The following is a 26,023-nucleotide window of genomic DNA, read 5'->3' as shown; positions in this document are numbered from 1 at the left end:
CGCATGACTTTTATTTTGAAATCGAGAATACCTAAACCTGATTGGTGCATTTCGACATGACGTGTACACTGGAAATGGCCACGCAAGCGAGTGGAATCATAACATTGCATTGAAGTGTCTTTACTTATCCTCTTATCGTATAATTTCAGCTTTTTCATTTAACTTTTTCCATGGCGGCTGTTTCTAACTATCTTTGACAAGCGGAAGTTACAGAAAAAGTTAAATATTTTTGCCTGTGGTGCTATGAAAACATGTTGCTTGTCGCTGTGAAAGCTAACCGACAGCAGCAGCAACTAGCTAGCAAATGGCTGTTCGGCTTTGATGTCTCTCACCGTGCAAAGTAAGCGAACTACTGTCACCTTATACACACTAGCTACTTGAAAGCATGTGATTGTGATGTCTTAATTCACAAGCTATCTTCTGCACATCTCTTGCGTTGGCTAGTGGGCTAAATGTGACGCTAAAGCAGGAATTCACAGCTAAATAACGGCCTGGTTGCTCATGGAGGAGGTCCTTGGGCGCCTGACATGAAGTTCGATGTGTTTTTTCAGATGACAAGAAGACGAGCAAAGCAGTGAGACGGTTAGCTAACAGTATGTGACACACAAGCACTCTGCTCACACCCCCCCAAAAGTTGTTTTTTTAAAGATGCCTCGTCTGGAAGAGTTGGCCAACGTTGCCCTCAGGGTGCCGAGTATACTGGTGCTGGACCTGCTGTATAAATGTGACATAGAAGGGTTAACGGAGCACATCAAGGCCAAAAATGAAGACCTGCTTTTCAAATACAAATATGTCATCTGGAACATGTACTACATTGGTAAGTGTGCATAAAATAATGAAAATTGTACCCGCATGCACAGAGTTAAACAGGCATAACATAGAACACATTATGTGTTAAATCAAAACTACAGACTGATGAATATGTGGAATTTTAAAGTTTTCTGTATGCCCAACTAGCGGTATCTTACCACTACATTTGGTAGCTGCACATTATGTTGGTATTGATGACCAAAAAGGCTTTGTCCGTCAACTGTGAGTTAAATGAAATATAAAATAAAATGTAGTTTTTTTTACTATCCTTTATGTCATGATCTACAGACGAAGTTAGTCAGTTAAACTATAAATATCTTATACCGATTATTCTGTTTTTGTCATCATGGGGAGCCGAAATCATAATCACGATTACATTTCGATTAATTGCAGAGCACGACTGATAAGTCAATTCAACATTGCCAAAATTGTTATCCACACATTCAATAATTGAATTGAAAAATATAGTAGATCTGATGGCAAGAGTTGGATGTGATTCCACTTTGTGTGCCTTTCTAGTGTGTATTGTTTCTACTTTTCAAAGAGTGTCTACTAGTATCTTCACTCTCTTGTCTTCGTCAAACACAGAAACCATAACGTGAGCATTTCCATTTGCCTTCCAGGTCATCTGATAAACGTGGTGGTGTTGGTTCTGCCATTGAGACACATTGTGATGCTCTACCTCCATATCCTCGCTGCCATGCTCCTATACATGGGGCATCAGATTTCTAAGTGAGATGCCCTACTACTACTACTACTACTACTACTACTACTACAGCTGCTACTGCTACTACTGGGTTTCCCAGATTTATTGTACCAGGATCAGTTTTCTCTCCTGACAAAGCTTGGCTGCAGCACCCCTCCCTGTATCCTGTTTCCTTCAGCCTGATATTTCATTTTAGAAGACTGTACTGTGTCATGTGTTGTAACGTGAGAACAACCAGTGGTTTCTTTAAAGGCTTCAGGCTTGTTGCTATAAAGAGACCTGAGCTGACTTATTTGGACAGCAACAAACAAGTGACTTAATTTTGATTTATATATATATATATATATATATATATATATATATATATATATATATATATATATATATATAAATAGATTAATTAATTCCACAATTAAATTAAATTTGATCTTTTACTGTCACCTCAGGAATTATTTTACTTCAGTAGGATAATAGTTTCTTCTCAAAGGTTTGTGCATTGAGTTCATTTATTTATTGATTTCTCAAATTATTTAAGTATTTCATTCATCTATTAATGTTATTTATTTATATACCCAGTGCTGATAATACAGTCAAAGTACCTCTGAGTAAGGACAAGTACTTACTCTAAAAAACAAGGTAATATTAGCAAAGTGCAGTGTAACACAACACCTCAGATAATTGTGTGTTGCTGTGTGTAATTTTAATGATGTGTCTGCTGAAAGCAACCAGCATATAGTACATTACATTACCAGACATACCATATAGTTATAAAGCCTGTTTTTTTCTTCTGTTTATTTTACAGGGATTATGTTCGTGAGGAGCTGCAGTACGGCTTTGAAGGAGCAGTGTACCTTGACTCTCTGGCCTTCAACAGATTTGTCTCTGCAATGACTAGTGAGTCCCGAAAACCAAAGTTCCGTGTAAAAACGAAGCATTTAGGCTCATTTAGATTCATATTCATAGACTATTCTGTTTTTGAAGGTTGCATTTCATACGGTTCTACTCAAAGCCGAAGCTTTATAATCGTCCTACTGTTATTTTCTGCTCAGGTCAGATTATTCTCAGCACGCTGTGTGCTTTCCTGATGAAGACCAGAAAGGTGTGGTTGTTCTCTGCTCACATGCTCCCCCTGCTGGCCAGATTCTGCGCTGTGCATCACACCACGCTGTTAACCGTTAACACTTTCTCCATGGGACTGACCGGAGTTGGAATCACCGTGTTCCTCCTCTCACATGTCTTTGTGCCATATCGCCTCGCAAAGGCTGCCTATTCAGAGCTGCTGCAGCTGGAGGTACTCTTATTCTGAAATGTATTTTCACCATGCATCCTGTAGATGCTAATGCCCTGAATAAATGAAAAGAGTTTCCAAAAAAACAAAGTTATTAAGATATTTTGTCTGTTTTAGAGTAGCATTACTCTGGATTGTTTATTTATTTTTCCATTTTATTCCTACCTTTTTAACTGTTTAGAAATCTTCATCTTACTATACTACACTATCAAATATGTTGTGGCTTTTCAAGTATAAATAAATCAATGTTACCTTTTATACTTATTTGTTTTCTATGAGTTTATTTTATTACTCCGAAATGTTGTTTTAACAGTTTGATAAGATTTGTGTGTTTTAGCAACATATTGTAATGGAACGTGACCCACAGTTTCAATATGCTGCTCTTACTTTTTGGTTATCTGTAAAGATTTTTTAGTTCACTGTGTCGTGTTGGTCACCTCGCTGGTTTCCTGTCCCTCAGGTGATCGAGCTGTACAGACTTCTGGCTGTGGGAATCTCTCTGTGGAACCAGTTTGCCGTCCCAGTGCTCTTCAGTGTCTTTTGGTTTGTTCTGTTCATCGTCCAGCTGTGCTCAGACACCATGTCTGGCCACGCCTCTGCAGGCCATCAGGGAATCATGTTCTTCCTGCTCACCAGGTGGGATGTGATTAGGTGGAATATTATTCCTTTGCGTATGTTTGTACCCGACATTACACAGGTTGTATTTGGTTTATAATGTGGTGTTTTCTTTGCTACATTTATTGAACCCTACAGTGTCTCTGAATGCTGTGCCACACCGTACTCTCTTCTGGGTCTGACCTTTGTGGTGTCCTATCTCGCTCTTGGACTACTCAACCTATGCAAGTTCTACTTGGGAGGTTATGCAGGGGTTCAGAATGACAACGTCATGCACAGGTGAGATGTTGTCTCCAGTTTTATACTACATCACAAATTAACTTCTTCCGGTCCACATTTAAACTTGCAATAACAGATTTTTTTGGCCACTATTTTCTTTTGCTACTTTGAGCACAACATTGACATATAATAACCCTTTAAGTTGAACTTGTTAGAAAACAGTTGCTTATACACACATCCAGCGGTTGCGGTCAGAGGAATTTTATTATTCATTTGGAGTCATGTTTGTGTCTGCAAGATGAATGTAAGTCAAATATTTAATTTCTTTTAGCTCTGTTTTTTGGTCTTGACCAACTCCTGAGAGAAAAACCTGGCTCTGGCTGCTTAATGTTCCAAGATGTTCCCCAGCTAGTCTCTATCTGTGTCTGTCTGCTGTGTGGTGCTGAGCAGGTAGCAAACAGTGGGTTTTAGAGCTTTTTTCCTGAAAACCGCTGCCTGCTGCGCCCGTAAACAACACTTTGAGAGCATTGAGAGTGAACCAAAACAATAAATTTACACATCAGAAAGATAAACAATTCACTGAAACCCCCCATAAAGCTCAGTGAAGGTGGGTTCATCACTACGGGCAACGCCTTTAACATAATCCAATTGTTGTCAAATTATCACTTGATCCAGCGTTTTATATTTAAAAAAAAATATATATATAAAATATATGTCTGTTTGTTAGTTTCTTCAATATTTGGGAGTTATTGTCCTTTATTGTAGAACGTTTATATGTTTATGGTCAGTTACCACTGGGGGGGCGCCCAAATCACATGGTGGCAGCAGACATGGCAGGTGATTTAACTGAGCCCAGGGATAGGTCTCTTGGGAAATTCCATCCCTTGGTTTACTTACCAAACAGCAGCTTTGCTGTCACTGTAATCATTGATGTGGCAACTACCAATTATTTTATTATTGCTGATTATTTCATTGATATATAGATTGTTTTGAAAACTTGTGAAAAATGCCCCTCACAATTTCCAAAGTCCCATCTTCAAATTATTTGTTTAGTTTAGCCAAACTCAAAGATACTCGATATCAGATATTTATATATCACATAAGACAAAGAAAAGCCGCTCACAATTAAGAAGCTGGAAGTAGGTAATGTTGGATATTTATCCTTAAAAATTACATAAATGATTAATTAATTGTAATAGTTGCTGATTAATTATCTGTCAGGTTATTAATTGACTTATCGTGGGGGGTTGTCGGCCGGTCGCCGATCGCTTGTTTGCTAAGAGCCGGGTTGGGACTCCAACATTAACACACTGACAACATTGTATTCAGAATGTAAAATATTTTTATAGCACTTTTTAATGTGTGATTGTGTAAAGGTGTTCACGAGATAGATACCAACCTTTCGTGAACTTGTGAATTTCGCCAGCCGTCTTCTCTCGTTTTCATGGAGACAGACGCTGTGTGTGTGTGTGTGTGTGTGTGTGTGTGTGTGTGTGTGTGTGTGTGTGTGTGTGTGTGTGTAAGTGACAGAGAGACGGAGGAGAGCAGGAAAAGGAAATGCAGTTGAACGAATACGCTGCATGTTTTAAATAGCGTTAAAAAAATAATAATAACGAAACGCAGTGTGTGGGGGTAGGTGTTGATTGTGCGGCACACCGCCACACATTAGTCTACGTGTGGGGAAACACTGGATTCAGTAGAAAAAGACAAATATAATGTGGGCACACAGATGTTCCAGAGGGCAAAACAGTGTAAAAATATCGTAATAGGATAAAGTGATGAAGCTGGTGCACAGTTTGGAGTTTGGTGCAAACAAAAATGAAAAAAGGTCTGCGGGAGCTTTTGCTTTTTTTGTCCATTGACTTACATGAATAGAGTTGTGTTTGAAGTGGTGTAACCTTATAGAAAAAAAAAACCATGTTACTTCTGCTATTCTATCATGTTTCTAATTCTTTACCCTCCTTGTCTTCAGAGGTGTGACCGAGGGCGTCACTCTGCTCCTGCTCGCTCTCCAGACGGGCCTGTTAGATATGCAGGCACTGCAGCGCACCTTCCTCCTCAGCATCATCCTCTTCATCGTGGTGACTTCAACCCTGCAGTCTATGATCGAGATAACAGATCCAGTTATTCTGGCCCTGGGGGCGTCCCGCAACAGGTAAAAGCAACATCAGTGGAAATCATTTCTACTGGCGAGATTCAGGATTGAAAAATGAGCCAAGTACTAAATGTTTTCAAAAGTTTTCTGAGGAATTTGGGTTGTTCTTTTCCTTTCTTCTGTGCTTCTAGGAGTGTGTGGAAACACTTCCGTGGCCTCAGCATGTGTCTCATTCTTCTGGTTTTCCCTGTCTTTATGGCTTATAAAATCTCCCAGTTCTTCCACATGGACTTCTGGCTCCTTATACTGGTGTCCAGCTGCATGCTGACCTCCCTTCAGGTAGGGCTTTATATGTCTTTCTTGTGAAATGTTGAAGACAGGAAGCTGGACTACTCTTTGTAGCACGTGTTTGAAGAGTTGAACGATTAAGACTTCATTTGGCTGAATAAAAAAATGACATTAAATTAAACTTCCATTACAACTAAATTAGATCAAATAACTATGAAACCTGCAACTGATAAAGTTACTATGACATTACCTACTACTTTATTCACATGCTTGATGTTTTGAATTGCTCACATTTTAATTTTGACACCAATTTGACATTATTGACATTTTTATTTATTCATTTCTGACAAAAGTTCCCACTTGTCAGACATATTCCATCACCTATTGTTGACAACTTGTCTGTTTAATTAATGGCAACTTCTTGAATGTTAGCAGTTTGATTGACATACTTCAAATACTCAATCAGTGGCATGTAATTCAGTAAAAGATCCAGTTCATTTATAATGTATTATATTGATAATAATCATGGTATTTATTCTTATATGGTTATGCTTATGCTTTAAGTGTGTAGACCATAGGTCTGTTGAAAATGTATGACTTTAGCGCCCCACAGTGGTCGTATCAAATAAGACACTGTGGCAGTAGCAATGAACCCCCTACAAACGAAAAATGTATGCTATTACAATAATATGAAAGATGTTATAATCACATACAAATTCTCCATATAGCACCTGTAAAGTAACAACAAAAAAACTCCTTCTATTAAACAGTCATATAACTTCTGTCATAAAGTAGGTTATTTGTAATCTTCTAAATGAAGGTGTGTAATGTTTGTCCAGGTTACAGGCACTATGCTGATCTACTCCCTCTTCATGGTGGAGCTGTTCCGCAGCGACCCGATCGAGAGCCTGGACGAGGTGATCTACTGGGTGAACGCCGTCAGCAGGGTGCTGGAGTTTGTGGTGGCGCTCTGCGTGGTGGCGTACGGCACCTGGGAGTCGCTGTTCGGCGAGTGGAGCTGGATGGGCGCCTCCGTCATCATCATCCACTCTTACTTCAACGTTTGGCTCCGAGCTCAGTCTGGCTGGAGGAGCTTCCTGCTCAGACAGGAAGCGGCAAAGAAGATCAACTCCCTCCCCAGAGCCACGGCTCGACAGCTGCAGCAGCACAACGACGTCTGTTCCATCTGCTTTCAGGTTAGTGGCATCCCCCCCGCCCCCTCCTCCCCAGCGTCGAAGTTCACGGGAGTTGCCAGGTCGAGAACGCTAAACCCAACGTCACACAATGTCAGTGTTAGCGTGATGCTAGTCTCGCATTGCCAGACATTACTGCACAGTTTGTTGACAAAGTTTCCTTTTGGGGACATCATTTGAAATTGGGAAAAATTTCAAGTTGGAAAAAAAGGTAATAAATTGCAATATATCGCAGAATATTGCAATATGTTTAAAATCGCAATAATATCGTATCGTGACATAAGTATCGGGATGATATCGTATCGTGAGGCCTCTGGTGATTCCCACCCCTACCAACAGCCGCTAAAAAGACCGCGACCTCACGGTTGTCTGTACCCAGGGCTCAGTCACTGTCTGCCGGCTACGCCCGCTGAACAGAAGCGAGGGAACAATTTCGGCAGGGGGGAGATTGTCAGTACTACTACTTCCAGACCCGTTATACAGCTTGTCTATACACTGTACAGTCAGTACATTAAACATTATGGTTGCATGCCAGTTTGTAAAAAAAAAAAGGGAATCATCTTACTGTCCAACATATCATAACCTTGAAGCTGGTGATGGTAACGTTAGCCACAATAACATAACGTTACATAATGTTACATACATTGCAAAACGTCCTGTAGAGAACACTGTGTCCCAGTCCAACAATTCAGGCTACTGGGTGTTTTGCCAAAGTTAAATTGCATGTTTCCATTATGAGGAAGTCTAACTTGCGGTTTCTGGTATATGTCATGGATCCTACATTAGCAGTTAGCGTGTATTAGCATGTCAGGAGCACCAGTCAGGATCACTTCACTGGCTGTGTCTACTTCATTTTTCTTTTGCGAGTAACTAACTTGAGTACTCTATATAATTTAGTGAGAGCACATGAATGTGGAAATGAATGAAAATGACTATGTTAGCCGTGATATAAATGAATGAAGCTCAAGGCTTACCTGTTTAAATTAGTCAACTCTGTGTCCTTTTAGGCTCCAATCTGTCTATTTATTATATTTTTCTTTTTAGGGCGGATAGAGTGAATCTATCTCCATTGATCCCGTTCGTTTGTTTGCTGCTTCCATGGCTGTACTACAGCTGTAGCACGCTGGGCTTGTGTTTTTACAGGTATATCTGGCAACCCGGCCAGCTGTCAAAATAGGCAACACACAGGCCAAAACACAAACAGTTATTCTGTCACGGAACGGACTTTCAAAAGGAGAAAATACTGGCTTTAGCATTGTTGTTGGAAAACATAGTATTTCAACTTAGCATGTTTCCTTAATATCTGATGACACATTGTGGTAATTTTTTTGATTAAATACAGTAAATATATTACATATTGCACCTTTTAAGATCGTTGTAGTTTTAGTGTCATAATTATATCAACCACGTTTGATTATTTTTTTTGTCAGAATTGATTGTTTTATATACAGTACAGGCCAAAAGTTTGGACACACCTTCTCATTCAATGTGTTTCTTTATTTTCATGACTATTTACATTGTAGATTCTCACTGAAGGCATCAAAACTATGAATAAACACATATGGAATTATGTACTTTACAAAAAAGTGTGAAATAACTGAAAACATGTCTTATATTTTAGATTCTTCAAAGTAGCCACCCTTTGCTTTTTTTGATAACTCTGCAAACCCTTGGTGTTCTGTCAATGAGCTTCATGAGGTAGTCACCTGAAATGGTTTTACCTTCACAGGTGTGCTTTGTCAGGGTTAATTAGTGGAATTTTTTCCCTTATTAATAAAAAAGCAAAGGGTGGCTACTTTGAAGAATCTAAAATATAACACATGTTTTCAGTTATTTCACACTTTTTGTTAAGTACATAATTCCATATGTGTTCATTCATAGTTTTGATGCCTTCACTGAGAATCTTCAATGTAAATAGTTATGAAAATAAAAAGGAAACACATTGAATGAGAAGGTGTGTCCAAACTTTTGGCCTGTACTGTATATACATATACACATACACATACACACACACACACACCTATATATATATATATATATATATATATATATATATACATACATACATACATACATACATACATACATACATACATACATACATACAGTGTCTGACTGTCACTCCTCAGGACACTACTAACAGGACAGGACTGTTTTTGCTGCCACTGCTTCTCTACATGTGTCCACAGTCCATTATCCAAATCAGAAACATATATTCATATCAAAAATATCATCACAATATCAACGTTAGTATAGAGTCAAACTTTTTGTGATTTTTAAAGTATTGCCCATCTCAGACTGTGCACATGTGACATGCACTACTGTGTTTATATATAGTACTTACCTATTAAGCATGTTGTTCTTGTCTTTCCAGTTTAGCCCCACCTCTCCTCGCACATGATGCTTGTGTTTGTCACATGTTTTATGTTAAAACAGGTTAATGATGTTTTTATCTCCCTTGTCATTGACACCGATGACAGGTTAATTGTCATGAAAGCAGCTACAGAATCTTGCTAATAAGAAAACAGCTGTAGAGAAGATGTTAGCCCTGCCATTTTCTGGTTTAAGAGCTTTTAAGATAAATCCACAGTGACAAGCTGAGAGGTAAGGAAACGAATAAACAATGCTTTAAGTGTAACTAAATGGAAAAATAAAACTAAAACTAGAGACCATCTTGACCATCCGACTCCCTTCCCCCCCTACTTCCGGGGTGCCCTTGCTCGACCCACACCCATCTACAAACTCGGGCCTTCATTTTCATCTCAACTACACACCTGTAAAGTTTTGTGACGGATTCTTGCACGGTCTAATAGGACTATTAAGTACAATTACAATATATACATAATAATATAATAAAGTATGCTGCACACGGCAGTAATACAGTACTATAAAGTATATATAATAGAAGAATGCTATGATAAAGCCTATAATTCAACAACATAAAAGGACAGTAACAACAATATACTGGATATGTAGATTATTTATGTAGATTATTTAGCCATTTATGTTTAGTAAATAAACATAAATATAAATAATATGTAATAGTATTATAGATATGTTACTTCTCCATGAAACTGTTACATACTGGTCTATAGGTAATGTTTTCAGTCAATGATGTCTCTCCTCCTCACAGGAAATGAGCTCTGCTGTGATTACATACTGCGGCCATTTCTTCCACGGCAACTGCCTCCGCAAGTGGCTGTATGTGCAGGAGACCTGCCCCATGTGCCACCAAACAGTCCGACCCACCCTGAGCAGTCAGAGCCCCGCTTCAGGCGACGCTCCGGCTGCTCCAACTCCAACTCAGAGAGACACGGGCCCCGGTCTGGCTGCACAAGAGGGAGATCAGAACCAGGACAACGGCGCGTCCCAAGAAACGCAGAGCGACGCTATAACTCCTGATCCCACCGAGGAGCGGGAGGAGACTAAAAGCTTTGAGGATGGAGATTGTGGGTGCAAAGATAAAGACAAACCCACTGAAAATAACAGGGAAGCTGTCCAAGGTCTTTGTTTCAGCTCCAGTGGAGACTTTGTTGGATTTGTCAGCCCAGTGTCAAGCTGCTCTTCAGGGGGGGATTTTAGTCCCCATGTGCTGCTGGGTAAAAAGTCTCCTCCTAACATGGACGACGAAGGAGAGGAGAGTGGCAAGGACTCACCGTCGCCATCGACTTTTAATGAGTACACGGTGGAGAGCCAGTCTGACTCTAATGGAGCAGAGCTTGAAGACATCAGTACTTTGTGGCCTAGAGTTGCACAGAATGCCGATGGTAATAAACATGACAGCTGTGAAGGGAAATCTGAATCATGGAACAGCTTTGATTCACCAGAATCGAACAAAAAACATGAGGCATCTGGTGTGAGCCCGTCTGTCAAATCATGTAATAAAAACTCAGGACTCTTAGACTGCATTGACGATCCTCCGAGTCATAAAGGAAACGACACATATTCAGACTTGGACCTGGATGGGCCCGGAGAGGCTGAAACGGTCTCAGAGACGCCTCGGCTGTCCTCCGATGCCTCCTTCTCTTGCACAAGCACAGACAACAGCGACTGACTGCCTTGCATCAGTGCCTTGACGGTGTAAAAGGGTGACACACCCCCCCCTCTCTCTCCCCATAATAGGGAAATAAACACATTTGCCTTCTCTCTGTGAACCAATCGTAAAATGTCTTTTACCAGACATTGTGATGAATGTGCTTGGGTTTAGCAACTAACATGCATCTGAATGAATATAGAGACTAAATTGTGTTGGGTTAAAATGATACCCTTATTGTACAACTGTAAAAAAAAAAAAAAAAAAAAAAAAAGGATATATATTATAATTCATAGTGTGTAACTATAAAGCCATTATCTTGCATCAATATTTACCAAATTCTAGCAGGTTACAAGTAAAGATGTTTACTTAGTGAAATTAAATTGCATTTGATTCATGTTTCCCAGTAGTTCTCATGTATTGAATTTTTGTGAAAGCAAATTGGCAAAAGGAAAAGTTTCAGCATTTGTCTTTGTTATTCATGAATCAGCCGTATGTGCTGCAAAGGTTATCTGTCTCCCAGTATTAATTTTATTTTATTTATTTTTTACCATAGTTTCTGTATTAAAAAATCATGACAGGTGAGCCTAACATTGTGTGCCAGATTTATACATTCTAAACAGAATTATGTCGCCGTAAACTTAAGAGAAATGTTTGTCTGAGATGTTGATTCGGAGATATTAAAGCATTCTGCATCACTGTTATTTCATAGGTATCTACTATGTCCTACCTTGCACATAGTTAGTAACATACAAAGTGTTTTCTTTTTGATATCTTTGCCAATGTTGATATTTATATATGAACATATGAACCTTTTATCGATAGCATACGTTTTCCACAACAGTAGGGTCTTCTTCAAAACATTTTTTTTATTGTAACAATTTTTAATTTCTTTAAACATTGAAATTACAGTAAGTAAAAATAAATCCCTCTGCCAATCTTGACTGAAACTGAAATATTTACAATGAATGTGACCCATATCATTGCCAGACTATTAACTCCCATTCCTCTCTGTGCATTGTGTACTGTATTCCTATGCTGGGATGTTACATGGCTCCAGGTTTGCTGTATAGTATAGTGATTTAATTAAACAGTGCAGTAAGCACATTATCAGCCAAATATAATAGTGTTTCTTTTATTTAGCCTACCCTCACTGATATAAATGGGGTGGACAAAATAATAGAAACACCTGTCAATATACAATTTAACAGCACCACAAACTGCAGCCTCCAAAATGATCAGTACAGTTGATTCAACACTGCTCCATAACAGTTTCGACATTATAATCATCATGAAGGTAGGATCTGACTGTTGTATTAGACTACATTAGTTTTAGCTAGGTGTACCTGAAACACTGGCAACTGAGTTTATATGTTATGGTGTATAATCCACAATAAGTGTGATTAATTAAAATCTAAACTAGGGCTGCAACTAACAGTTATTTTCTTTATCGATTAAGTGTTTTGACAGTAAAATGAAAAATGTTCCTCACAGTTTCCTGGAGCCGGAGGTGACGAATTCAAAAGACTTGTTTTATCAGGCCAAAAGTTGAAAATCCAAAACATATTTAGTTTACAATCATACAAGAAAAAAGAAATTCAGAAAATGTTCCCGTTTGAGAAGCTCGAATCAGTGAACGTTTGGCATTTTTGCTTAAGAAATTACTCAAACAATTGATATAATTTAATAGTTTAATTCGTTATTGACTAATCGATTAACCAACTTAAACCAGCTATAAATAACATTAATGATGGCTCTGTTCCACATTGCACATAAACTCTATACAAGTCTAAATGTGATTTTGCTGCAGCTGCGACTTCTAGAGATCTGCATCACTCTGCTAACAACGGAACTTTTGTATTCAACAAATATTTACATATTCACTTTAAATGAAAACAAAAAAGTACCACCCTGATTCGTTGTATGGTTTTATTAATTTTCTTTATTGAAGCGAAAACCAAAAAGAAACAGAGCCACAAGTTGATTATTAATCGTTAGCTTTGCATCAGTATTTTAGGGCTACATGAAAACATTCTCAAAGTCTCAGATACAGGGATGTTATTTAGATGTAATTGTATTGTCTACCCTTCAGTTAAGTTTTATTCTTTTTTTTTATCACCGTTTTTATTTATTTAATTATAATCTTTTCTTTACAAGTCTGTAGTACATCTATCGTATGTCCTGATAATATGAGAATGTATCGCCTTATTCATGAGAGTGTAGACAGGACTGTCTTGTTATCTTTATTGAGTAACGTTATAATGCCGGACTTGTTTTATAAATCATGTTTTTCTCACATGTATGTGTGAATTAACACAATAAAGTTGGAGAGAGAAAAAAAACTCAGCTGCCAACTGGACCGCCTTCTCATCATAAAGCTTCAAATACATGTCGACGGCCGCTAGTTGGCTAACGGCAGCAACCAAAAGCACAGGAGCTTTGTCGTCCGGGTTACTTCACCTGGCACACGCACTTAATCAGCCTCAACCGGGGACTCAAATAATCCAATACAAGACGTCGAAACTACGGGGAAGTGAGGGTTATCGAAGGACAGTTGTAAGGCGAAAAGAAGCGGCATAAAATCGGCAGCTATCTTTGTTACCAACTCCGCGCATACGTAGTTTTAGCTCGCTAGCTAACTACGCTAGCTCGCGAAGAAAGGCCGTCGAGTTGACCCAGCGTCAATTATTTAAGAGATAGCGGAATCACCCTGGCACATCACGGTTGCCCCTCACTGCTTGGATCGGAAAACCTTCAAATTGAAGAGAACATCGAGAGAGGATGGCTCTGAAAAGGATCCACAAGGTAAGATAGCGTCGTTACCCTTATCTAGCGACGTTAGCCTCCCACATTGCCGTTCTTGACACTGTATCCTGTGAAACATGGCGGTGAAACATGTTCGGGGAAGTGTAAAGTCTGTGTGTTACAAACATTTGTTGTGTTTAGGGATGAGTAGTTAAAAGGACAGTTTTTTGTTTGTTTTTTTACTCTTGGTAGTGGGCACCGCCTGGCATACACGAGCTAACGTTAGCAGTTTCGGTTAGGTTCCGTGTGTTAGTCGAAAGTGAAGAAAAAAAAGGCCGCATTAATTGCCCAACACCTCATACCTTTACGTAAACACTAATATGACTGACTGCTATCTAGTTAACGTTACAGCACGAAGCCTTTAGTGGACCCTCACATTGATGTTGTGTCTAAAAAAACAAACAAAAAAAATAATAAATTAATCGTCTAACCATTTTATAATAGCAGCGATACTCCCGTGTACCCAAAACCCATGACTCATATCACTTACTGAATCTGAGTTAGCAATCAAAGCTGTGTTCATGATACACTTCTTTGGTATGTACAAGGAAAAAAGAAAGAACCGTCATACGTGATTAGAGTCTTGTATTGGTGCCAATACTATTGAAGTTAATGGAGCTGGGCAAGTCGCACTATAACCCATATGTGTTTTTACATTGGAGGAGAAAAAAATGCTTCAATAAAATAAAACGCGTTACTTATTCTTTATATAAATGTGCGCGTTTGTTTTCCTTGTTATTGGGTCTCCAAACAGATCATGGCTGTGTCCTGCAGCTGCATATAGCTCCACTCAAGCGCCTGTTTGGGCCAAGATATCTGCTACATCATGATACACGACCAAACAAGTCACCACATAAATCATGACAACGATTAGTACAGACCCTGTAATGTAACATTTGTTATCACTCACCAACACAGCAGCTCCCTGTCTGTTTTTATTTTTTAACACCTTCAGGAGTATTATTTCTTACTAACCAGTTTTTATCTCCAAACAAATATAGGACGTCTCAAAGAGATATTACTGGTGACTGTTTCCTTCTTTCTATTTTCCTTTGCACATCACAGGGTGTGTTCTGGCAGTTAAATGGAGGAAATTGGCAACAGTATAGTGGAGCAGTGTAACACCTTCTATCTATCTATCTATCTATCTATCTAAAGTGTTACTGTAGCTTCATTGCTTCACTCTGCTGTTGACTAGGATCTTCTTCCAAGGGAATCCATAAACATACTTGTGAAATGGTGCGTGTCAGAAGGCCAGGGTGGGGCAGTGACCTCCATCTCAATCTAAAGTAGCCAAAGACCTAAAATTAACAGTACAGGCTCATATGTGCTCGGGGGGCGTCTTGCTGTTAACTCGGGAGACGATAACAAGGCGGCCCCCTTCCCCTGAACTGGTGCAGGAGATAACCACGCCGAGAGAGGGTTGTGAAATAAATTAAGCACTTGACTTATGTAGTATCTCCTTTCCCCAGTATGTGACATGTATACTCAGGATGTTGAGTGCCGCTCCAGTCTTGCACATTCATTTCAGGTGATGTCGCATTGCTTTGTCTGTGAAGATTACTGTGGTCTAATTGATTTGTTGTTCTCAACTTGTTTTCATCCCAGGAGCTTAACGACCTGGCTCGTGACCCTCCGGCACAGTGCTCAGCAGGCCCAGTGGGCGATGACAGTAAGTGTCTCAGAGCGGGTCCAAAGTTTTTAGGGCTGCAGCTAACTTACTTTCATTATCGAGTGCCGATCTACCATTTATTTGAAAGAATCGTTTTGTCTCTGAAATTCCAGAAAATTGTGAGAAATAGCCGCTATGGTGGCCGGGTTGGCTCAGTGGGTAGAGCAGGCGCACATGTATTTAGAGGTTTATGCCTCGACGCAGAGGTCAAGGGTTCGAGTCCGACCTGAGACGATTTCCTGCATGTCTTTTCTCTCTCTCTCTCTCTCTCTCTCTCTCTCTCTCTCTCTCTCCCCCTCTCTCTCTCTCTCTCTCTCTCCCCTCTTTCTCACCTAGCTGTCTTATCCATTAAAGGTGGAAAAGCCCCAAAAAATAATCTTAAAATAGCCGTTATAATTACCCACATTTTGACATCTTCAACTGACCAACAGTCTGAAAACGCCAAAATATTCAGTTTACTGTCATGTAGGCCTAAGAGTAATTAAAACATAAAATCTACACATTTGAGAAGCTGGACAACATTATTTTTGCTTTAAAAATGACAGTTTGTCAATTATCAAATCAGTTGATAGTTTTGGGGGTGAAGGAAACCGCTAAACAATTAAATGAACAACAGAACAAGCTACATTTGAAGATTAGGTTGAAAACAAGACTTTTCCGAAAATTAGAATTCAAGAGAAATTGTTTTGCGTGTTTAATGAATTTAAAAAGCACACGTGGATGTAGGGCTAGTGCTAAGAACTGGTTATATTGGTCATGAATGCCTCCACCCTAAAAAAAGTGCAGTGGACACTAGAGTAAAAATAATACACGACCACCACGGCTACATACTGGAAACGGTCTGGAGTATGAAGATGGTCCATAAAGGAAACGGTGTTACTGCTGCAGAGACAGCTTGGAAGCCTAGTTCCTGTCAGATCACATACCTGTGACCTTTCCCCGTTTCCTAACCTTCACTTTCTGTTCTCCGTAGTGTTTCACTGGCAAGCCACAATCATGGGACCTGTAAGTACATACTTTATGACATAATTGCTATCCTTTGTACTTTACAAACAGCTTGCAGCAGTTTGAATGTGTCAACTGAGGTTGTGTCCCTGGCTGCTTTAAATGTATTCATGAGATTAAAGGTTGACATTTGACTTGGTAATGGCAAGCTGTGGACAGGAGGTTTTGGCTTGTTCTTTACTGAAATATATGTAAATGTGATTCTTGCTTTCAGAGTGACAGTCCATATCAGGGAGGTGTTTTCTTCTTGACAATTCATTTTCCAACAGACTACCCCTTCAAACCACCCAAGGTAAGCTGAATCACGCCTCAAACAAGGTGTCCTTTTTTACATTGGAGATAATTAAAGATCTATTGTCTTCCATCCATTAAGCCACCCACCTGCAGTCTCCATCATGCAACAGCCGCAAGTCTTGTTTGCCACATTAAAATGTATTCATATAATCTATTCAATGTCAATGGGGTCAAACATTGTAGATATACACATGTGTAAACAATCAAACCTTTGACCTAGAAAACATTTCTTCTGGAATGAAACCAGTCCCAGCTGGTTGGCATCATAAACAGGTTTGACTGTTGCCAAACCTCATGAAGTAATACCTGTCTTTCCAGTAATGGATAGTCAAACGTCACTGCCCCGTGTCAGGGGAATTTGCATTGCATAACATTATGATGTGTGACGCAGCCTTATTTTACTTGTCCTCACTGTTTTTTTTTTGTTTTTTTTTTCATTTTTCAGGTTGCTTTTACAACAAGAATTTACCACCCAAATATTAACAGTAACGGCAGTATCTGTCTGGATATTCTCAGATCACAGTGGTCTCCTGCACTTACTATTTCTAAAGGTATGTACAGTCATGAAAGAACACAGTGTACCTGATGACAATCTTGTCAACTGTTTGACAACTGAGTGTGCAGTGTTCACCCACAAAACTGTAGAACATGTATGTCATTTTGGCCGCTCAAATGTTAAGTTATATTAAGTTTTGGCATTTATGCTAAACCTGATTTGTGTACACTTTGCGAATTAATACTTTTTAACTTGGTTAATAAGATCTGTGCTATTTGATGTCTATTGTCACATTTCTAATTTGCTTGGACCAACAACCAGGGTATTGTTATCATGTTATTTGTAGACATGACATACATCACACATTCAATCTAGGTTTCTCTGTCCCAGAAATGAGGCTAAAGTGACTTGTAGATGGGCTAAAATGTGTATTTGGTAGTCAATTTGCTCATTAGAAACATTGGCTGACGTGTCTATATTCTGTTTCTTGTAGTTCTTCTCTCCATTTGCTCACTCCTATGTGACCCAAACCCCGATGACCCACTAGTGCCAGAGATCGCACGTATCTACAAAACAGATAGTCAAAGGTATGTGTGTATACATTCTATATATGCATTTTTAACTTTCCTCTAAATGTGAATTGAACAGTTTTCTCTCCTAAAATGAACAAAGGTCTGCAGTATACACTCACTTTCTGTTTTATTAGGCCCACCTAGCTAAAGCAAATGCGGTCTTAAAGGAACACGCCGACTTACTGGGAATTCACCGTAACCCCCAGAGTAAGACAAGTCGATGCATACCCTTCTCATCTCCGTGCGTGCTGTAACGCTGTCTGACGGCTCCAGCATTAGCTTAGCCTAGCACAGATCCTGCAGGTGAATGGTTCCAGTAATCCTACTGCTCCCAATTGTGACAAAAGTGACAAAATAACACCAACATGTTCCTATTTACATGTTGTGATTTGTAGAGTCACAGCGTGTACAAAAAACAACGTAACATGAGACACAGCCATCTTCTAACCGTAAACAAACCGGGAACTATATTCTCAGACAGGCTTGCTGCGAGCATATCACTCCGCCCAAGTACTATATTCTTCCGCCTGAGAATATAGTTCCCGGTTTGTTTACGGTTAGAAGATGGCTGTCATTTGTTACGCTGCGCTTACACATATCTAATCTGTAATAGCAACATATATAGGAACATGTTAACGTTTTGTCACTTATTTGGAGCAGTAGGATTACTGGAACCAGTCACCTGCCTGTTCTGTGATGGCCTGATGCCGCTGGAGCCGTCAGACAGCTTTACAGCACGCACGGAGATGAGAAGGGTATGTATGGACTTATCTTACTCCGGGGGTTACGGTGAATAAGCTAAATTCCCAATAAGTCGGCGTGTTCCTTTAATACACAATCCTGCAGTAAAAGTTGTTGATTCAACTTTATGATAATTTTGGAGGCTGCAGGCTGGGGTGCTGTAGTATTGCATTAAGCCCAGTTCAGACCAAAAGATTTGCAAAGAGACGATTGATGATTGCAACGCGCCGGTTTGCAGCGTTCTGAAACCTGCCAGTTTACACCAATGCGACAAGACGAGAAGGTGCATCATCTCCATGGCAACGGCTCATTGTCCTTCTGTTCTAACCTCAGACTTTCAGGCTTTTTTTTTGCGTCAGTATGAATGTGGATAACGTTAGTGATGGTGAGATGCTTGCCTCAGCTGCATTTCTAGTGATGAATTGGCGAAAACACATTACCACGCTCTCAGGCGGCTGTTGAGCCTCTGACCAAAACTCTGCCATTTTGACCAGTTGACAGTTTGTAACCTAGAAATAAAATGCATTATGGATCATTTTATTTCTAGAGTTTGTAGCGGCCTTTATTAACTATTGGCTGTTGAAATGGGTGCCGTCCCTTACGTTCTAAAACCAGCCTCTGGAGACTCGACCAGCTGAGTTACGGCGACGCCATCAGCTGGTTTGAGTCGGGCCGGTTCAGAGCGCTGACACATTTCCCTGCGACGTTCTAAAACGGTTTCGTCCTGTTGCGAATCTTTTGGTCTGAACTGGGCTTTATACAGAGAGCGGTTTCTGATATTTAACCTACCATCACTGCTACAAATAGGGTGCACAAGATAAGTGACGCCGCTGTCAGCATAATGCAACATAACTTAACAGCACCACACACCGCAGCTTCCAAATAGACCATGAAGTTGAAACCACGCCTCTCTGGAACAGTGTCGACATCTGAATATTGTAATGTGCATTTGTTTCAGCTAGGTGTGCCTACTAAACTGCCTAGTGTATATTTTATGATCTATATTATCCACAATAAGAACGTTAATTGAAATGAGTATGACCGGAGTCTGGTATGTAACGTAGTTTCACTCTGTCAGGTACAATAAACTAGCTCAGGAGTGGACAGCCAAGTATGCCATGCTTTAGGGTAAGATCCAGAGCCAGTGCTGCATCTTGGCTGGTGTTATGGGTTTGGTCTGTTGCGTTTTGTGTTGCGCTGGTGTCACTGACATAACTGCGATGATACTAATCTCTGGTTATGTGTACATATAGAGTATCTAGCTAGCTTGGCCGTTCTCGGAACAGATCTTGGAATCAATATTTTACGTGCACATTGATACCCTGCAGATGGAGCCTGTCGCTGTAAATAAGTTAAACAGAATAGCTCCGCCAACTGGTTGGTGTCCCGCCCACAGATAAAATGGTCTCTTGAGAGTTGTGGGTTACTGCGTTATACATGGCAGAGAAATGAAGATCCAGTAGTCCTTTTTTATTTAATTTTTTTGCATGAAAATGTACTTTAATAAGTACGCTCTGACAGATACGTTAGCAAAAGCCATGCATCATAATAGACAACACCCTAGTACAAATAATTAATATTTTACGTCATTGCTGACCTGTTTCATATTTCATTCCCTTTTCTATTTTTATTTTTTTAACGATGATTTGGACAATCAACTTGTAGTGTATTGAGTTGGTCAATCCGTCATGGTGGCCGTTATTTATTTTTCTGTTTATTGTTGCGTGATAAAGAGTGTTGTTGGTGGTGCGTTTGAGGAAATTGCAACAGGTCACTGCCAAAAAGAACTGTGTTCATGAGCTACGGTGTCTGAAACTGAAGCCTAGCAGACAGACAATAAGGAGGATTTTGACTTTGGTGTCTTGGAATGACAAGGTTGCTGTGAAGCGGATTATGAACCCTCAAGTGTCAACACACCAAAAGTGGTGTTTTCAAAGGTCTGCGCTGGTAGCTGCATCACGATGCAATGATGTAACGTGCCCAAAAAAGGCAAAAAGCAATTTACTGTGTAAATATGCCATTTTGGTTTGTTTTTTTTGTCATTGCTTTAAGAAAATGTCGGTAGATTGAAGCAGGTAGATCTTTCATCATATCAGGGTCACAGGACTAGACATTGTTCTAAAACTTGAGCTGGAAATTAATAAAAAAAACAGCTAATAAAAGGAAAACCTGTCCCATTCACAGGTTTTTTTTTTTTAATTTTTTTTTTTTTAATAAAAGCTCTGATTAAAATCTAAACGGGCACTTGGTTTTTATATGCGTCTAAAAGTGCAGAAGTCTCATTCACCTTTTTAACAACGGAGCGTCGACTCGTGGGATGCTAGCTCAACCATTGCATTCACCCAAACCTTCAAATCTGGAGCTTAAGCTAGTTTCCAATGCCTTGCAATCCTACTTGTGATCGTAATCCTACTCTCCTAGGTGTACTAACAATTATTTTCATTATCCAAGAATCTAATCTGCAGACCGTTTTTCCTCGATGAATCATTTGGGCTATAAAATATTGGAACGTGCCCATCGCATTTTCACAATCAAATGCATTTTGTCCACACACAACCCCAAAATATTCAGAGAGAATACATTCAAATGCATTGGAGAAGCTGCAGACAATTTTAGCCATTTTTGCTTAAACTGATTTTAATTAATCAAAATGGTTGCTGATTTAATTGACCAACTAATGGTTTAACTTGACTGTTTGCAGCTCTACCCACCAAAAAACTACTTGCTATTAAAAGGCTAAAACATCCAAAACAAACGTTGCGGTGCTTTTTTAAGTGTTCAATATAATCTGGGTGTGAGCTTAATTATTGAGATGGTGTTGTAGCGGAGAACCAGAATTTTTATTTTTTTTGTGCATGTAAACATAGCCACTAACTCCAGCATGGAAACGTTTGTTCTTGTTAAAAAAGTAAAAAATAAAGAACCGTATAGCCTTATTTGTCATATTGCCACGTAAGGCTGCACGATTATGGCCAAAATGATAATCACGATTATTTTGATCAATATTGAGATCATGATTAATCACTTTTTTTTTTTTTATTAAACCACAAAACAAAGTATTGTCACATATAGGCTAATTCTACCTTTTTTTTCACATCCATATTGTGCTACATTCCTCCTCTGTTGAAGGATACTATGCAGGAGTCATTCCAGCTGTTGTGCGACTGCTTTCCACACATGGGCGTGAAAAGATACAGGCAATGCAATTTTCTGTTCACGTTAACGGCGCATGTTAAAATCCGCTGAGCCCGGCGTCTACCGGACGAAATGGCAACGCGGATTACGGTGCCACTTAAATGTCTGCGTTGCGCTGTGATGCTCCAAAACAGAAGTTGGAGGCAACAGAAACATGGCTGCATGTCACGCTAGTAAACCCTAATAACACGTTACACAGCAGGTAACGTTAGCCTACCGTTAGCTACAGTAAACACTAATAACACGTTACACAGCAGGTAACATTAGCCTACCGTTGGCTACAGTAAACCCTAATAACACGTTACACAGCAGGTAACATTAGCCTACCGTTAGCTACAGTAAACACAAATAACACGTTACACAGCAGGTAACGTTAGCCTACCTTTAGCTACAGTAAACACTAATAACACGTTACACAGCAGGTAACTTTAGCCTACCGTTAGCTACAGTAGGACCTGGATTAAACACGGCTAAAATGCTAAACGGTAAACCTCGTGACTGACTTATGAGCGACTGCTCTGTTGTCATGTTACTCTCGGTCCTCCTGTCTACATCTAAACTGAGCTGTGTGGTGCAGGGAACAACTCTGATTGGCTCATGGAAGCACGTGATCGGACAGTGGTTTACGGAGCTTTGGGGGGGAAAAACTTTAATACGGAGCGGTCTATGAACTGAATGACATATATTTTAAATATCGCCCGATCACGTGAATTTGATCGTGGCAAGCCAAGATCGTGATTAAAATTCTATGAATTGTGCAGCCCTATTGGCACTTAAAGACAACATTTCACAGTGATCATATTAAGAAGTTTAGTCTGTACAAAGTGTCCAGTGTTCTTTATGCATTAACTGACATTTAGTTAGGATGCTAAGTTGGCTTTCCCTGTTATTTTAAAAAGCAATGTGCATGAGTGCATGTGCTTTTTAATAAATCCTGATTATAAAAGTGTTGCCAAGGAAAAAGGGGAAGTGTGCAAAGTTAATGTTTTGACTGGTTTTATTTTCCTTTTGCAGATACACCAGAATGGCAAAAGACTGGACACACAAATACGCTATGTGATGGCATCATTTGGAAAGCTGGTGGAAAATGTTGTTGCTGGTTCAAACAAAACAAAAATCCAGGATTCTGTTTTTCTTTTTCACTTTTTTTTTTTTTTTTTGGTTAATCGGAGCATTTTACCCCCTCCTTTTTCCACCTGCGTGCTCATAAGAAGATAGTGTTTTCTCTCTAGGACATGTGCCAGTTTCTGTAAAGTTTGACTCATTTTGTACGGAGTTTAAAAAAAAAGAGGAAAGAAAAAAAATCACCATGGTTCTGAACACTCGGCTTGAGCATGCACCAGTAAGAGTTGGTGATGTTAGTCATTTGCTCTGCACACACTTGGTAGAATCTGATGCGACTGGTCTCCTGAGCACTGTATCAACCTCCTAATGACCCAGTTGTTTAACTGGTTCGGTCCTGTGCGGTTGATATTTACTTTGGCGTAAGCTGGATTTCGGAGCACTTATAGAGAAGTCTGGATTTTTTGCCATACCTGTAAATTCTGAATTTGAAAGTTTCAAATTGGTAAAATTCTGCTGCGTTTTTTTTATTTTATTTTTTATTTAGAAAGTGGTAAAATCTGAAATGGGGGAGGGGGAGGGGGGGGGGTGGCCAGTTACCTGCCTCCTGGACTGGTGTGATGTCAGTTTGTTCTTCTGATCTTTAGTATAGGAATCTATTACCTGAGGAAAGAAGTGTATCTTATTCCACTATCAAAGTGTGTGTACAGAGAAGCACAGCAGTATATATCAATGTTAAGAAAACAAAATATAAGAACTTCAATGTTGTATTTTATGCATGTTAATATGGGTAGGCTATTATATCTGATATGTTTCTGCAAATTCAGTGGATTGTAAGGCTGGACAGTTGGAAAAATGTGGTTCCCCTCAATGGCTTTCTATTTCTTTGTTTATTTAGAAGCCAGTAGATGATTAGTTTTATGCCCACTCGAACACTGTCTTCTTGTAGCCCTAAAATATTGATGCAAAGCTAATGGTTGATAATCAACTTGTGGCTCTGTGCTCTTTTTAGTTTTCCTTTCAATAAAGTTACTTAAAACCATAAAACGAATCGGGGTGGTGCTTTTTTATTTTTCATTTTTAAAATGAATATGTAATTGCCTGTTGAATCCAGAAGTTCCGTTGTTGGCGGACTGATGCTAATGTCTTTGACGTCTCAGCCAAATCGCATTTTAGTCTGGGAAGTTCACGTGCCATATGTTGATTCATCATTTGATAAACCTCTTGTGCCTGTAAAACAAAGGGGAAGAACCATCAGCTGTCTTATTGAATAAAGCATTGAATGTTTTAGGGAATGTTTGTAATTTTTTTTTTTCTTCATTAAGATGCTGGTTTGAATAATCTTTGGCAATAACTGAATAGATTCTTGACAAATTAAAGTCTAATTTCAGTCTCTCCATGCAAAAAAAAGTGTCACTGTGACTGATTATAAAGAATTGGCAGGTCAATGGACCAAATGTACACCTTGGTATTGGTTAGTTTTTAAATATAAAGGCAAACCGTATTGTAAAGTACATTTACTCAATTACTGTAATTTAGTTCCATTTTGAGGTACTTTGTACTTGAGTATTTCCATTTTTATGGTACTGTATACTTCTACTTCACTACAATTTGGAGGCAGATGTACTTAACCTGGCATCGCCGGACTAATTTACAAAGAGCAAATGAAACCTGAGCTCGCAGATCGGTCTGCTTCCCAGGCTAGGACTTTTTACTCCACTACAATTATTTATAAGCTACTTACTTTGCAGATTTAGATATTGTGAAAATATAAATCAACTAATAAATAATACATAAGTTAAGCTACCCAGCAGTGTATAAAGTAATCAAAATTGTCCCACCTTTACCAGCTGCTGTTAATGCATCAATGAACGCAACACTCCACTGGCGTAACGGTTTGTCGAAGGCCCAGTTCAACCAAGAAGGTGCACCCTCTCGGCTACAGATCAAAATATCTTCATGTGGTGCCACCTCCCTCCCAGCACTCCTTAATAACCCAGCAACAATAAAGACACCTCTTTACATAAAAAAAATCCAATTATTCTTCACTCCTTAAGAATTTGGATACAAATTAAATCCTTTGATTTGTCCTCAGTTTACATAGACAGTCCCCCACTTTGGTGGATCCAGCCTTTTCCATCGGGAAAGCCAAGAATACTTTTTTTTTCTATACAGGGCCTGCACCTTAAAGGACACCTAATGTCATTTCAACATCTCCAACAGACACATGACTTGCCATCCACGCACTTATTCAGGTTCCACCAGATCAGGCATTATATCAGGGCTCATACACCACACGACGAACACATGGCCAAACACGACACACTGGACAGTCTTAGATGCCTTATACCAGGAAGCAGAGGCACAGTTTCCTCCATGTATGCATTGACATATATATAATGGGCCAACAGAGCCCGTTGCTCTGGACGGAGACCAGTGAAGGCTTTTAGAAGCACTTTTCCGGTGATCACTTGCTTTACTGCGCAGCCTCCAACTGAGAGAGACAACGTAGATGTGATGTGAGCAACCTGTCTGAAAGTTGGAAGTCTTCTGGTAGCTGTGCCAAGAGAAATCTCAATCATTCCCAATCTTACAGAGACGGAGAGCGTAGGTATATGTAAGGAGATAACATGGGCACAGGCTAATTATTGCTAACTAAAATGCTAGTTAACATTAGTAATTAAACCTAAACAGCTGATGTAAGTCCAAACTGCCTGCAAGCTCCCCTGTACTATACAGTAATTCCTCTACTCTGCGACAGTAAGTCGCTTGGTTATGACACAATCGTTAGCCTATTTTTACAAAAACGTCTGCTACGGGGCCATAACGTGAGATACAAGGTAATGGAGCCTTTTATACATTGTCGTGTTTCTTTAGAACTAAACAATGGACAAATAGAGTCTTTAAACGCTTCAGATGTAAAGTTATTCGCTG

At 39.5% G+C, this 26,023-nt stretch overlaps 2 protein-coding genes across 4 annotated transcripts; both read left to right on the top strand.

Annotated features, from left to right (window-relative positions):
* Positions 1-69: 69 nt before the first annotated feature.
* Positions 70-12,366, top strand: zmp:0000000662 (RING finger protein 145). Of its 2 annotated transcripts, XM_039785609.1 has the most exons (11): positions 70-340; positions 552-817; positions 1,434-1,542; positions 2,319-2,410; positions 2,566-2,807; positions 3,265-3,440; positions 3,558-3,698; positions 5,611-5,793; positions 5,925-6,072; positions 6,861-7,217; positions 10,348-12,366. In XM_039785609.1, the coding sequence occupies exons 2-11, from the start codon at positions 649-651 to the stop codon at positions 11,266-11,268; spliced, it is 2,538 nt and encodes an 845-aa protein (XP_039641543.1). In that variant the 5' UTR covers positions 70-340; positions 552-648; the 3' UTR covers positions 11,269-12,366. The 2 variants fall into 2 exon arrangements, with proteins under 2 accessions (XP_039641543.1, XP_039641542.1); XM_039785608.1 differs by having other exon boundaries at positions 70-817.
* Positions 12,367-13,639: 1,273 nt separating this feature from the next.
* LOC120549039 (ubiquitin-conjugating enzyme E2 D2-like) lies at positions 13,640-24,384 on the top strand. Of its 2 annotated transcripts, XM_039785610.1 has the most exons (8): positions 13,640-14,052; positions 15,661-15,724; positions 16,698-16,729; positions 16,944-17,021; positions 17,469-17,574; positions 18,013-18,106; positions 19,911-19,960; positions 23,042-24,384. In XM_039785610.1, the coding sequence occupies exons 1-7, from the start codon at positions 14,029-14,031 to the stop codon at positions 19,957-19,959; spliced, it is 447 nt and encodes a 148-aa protein (XP_039641544.1). In that variant the 5' UTR covers positions 13,640-14,028; the 3' UTR covers position 19,960; positions 23,042-24,384. The 2 variants fall into 2 exon arrangements, with proteins under 2 accessions (XP_039641544.1, XP_039641545.1); XM_039785611.1 differs by lacking the exon at positions 19,911-19,960.
* The last annotated feature ends 1,639 nt before the right edge of the window (positions 24,385-26,023 follow it).

This window comes from Perca fluviatilis, chromosome 20 (genome assembly GCF_010015445.1).
Source record: "Perca fluviatilis chromosome 20, GENO_Pfluv_1.0, whole genome shotgun sequence".
NCBI lineage: Eukaryota > Metazoa > Chordata > Actinopteri > Perciformes > Percidae > Perca > Perca fluviatilis.
The sequence above is the reverse complement of the archived record's forward strand: the minus strand, read 5'-3'. Positions and strand labels throughout refer to the sequence as shown.

Coding starts and splice junctions, on each gene's coding strand:
- LOC120549039 (XM_039785610.1), top strand. CDS start 14,029: ATGGCTCTGAAAAGGATCCACAAG. Junction 14,053..15,660: donor CTCTGAAAAGGATCCACAAG/GTAAGATAGCGT, acceptor TTTTCATCCCAG/GAGCTTAACGACCTGGCTCG. Junction 16,730..16,943: donor AAGCCACAATCATGGGACCT/GTAAGTACATAC, acceptor TCTTGCTTTCAG/AGTGACAGTCCATATCAGGG.
- zmp:0000000662 (XM_039785609.1), top strand. CDS start 649: ATGCCTCGTCTGGAAGAGTTGGCCAACGTTGCCCTCAGGGTGCCGAGT. Junction 818..1,433: donor CTGGAACATGTACTACATTG/GTAAGTGTGCAT, acceptor TTTGCCTTCCAG/GTCATCTGATAAACGTGGTG. Junction 3,699..5,610: donor AATGACAACGTCATGCACAG/GTGAGATGTTGT, acceptor CCTTGTCTTCAG/AGGTGTGACCGAGGGCGTCA.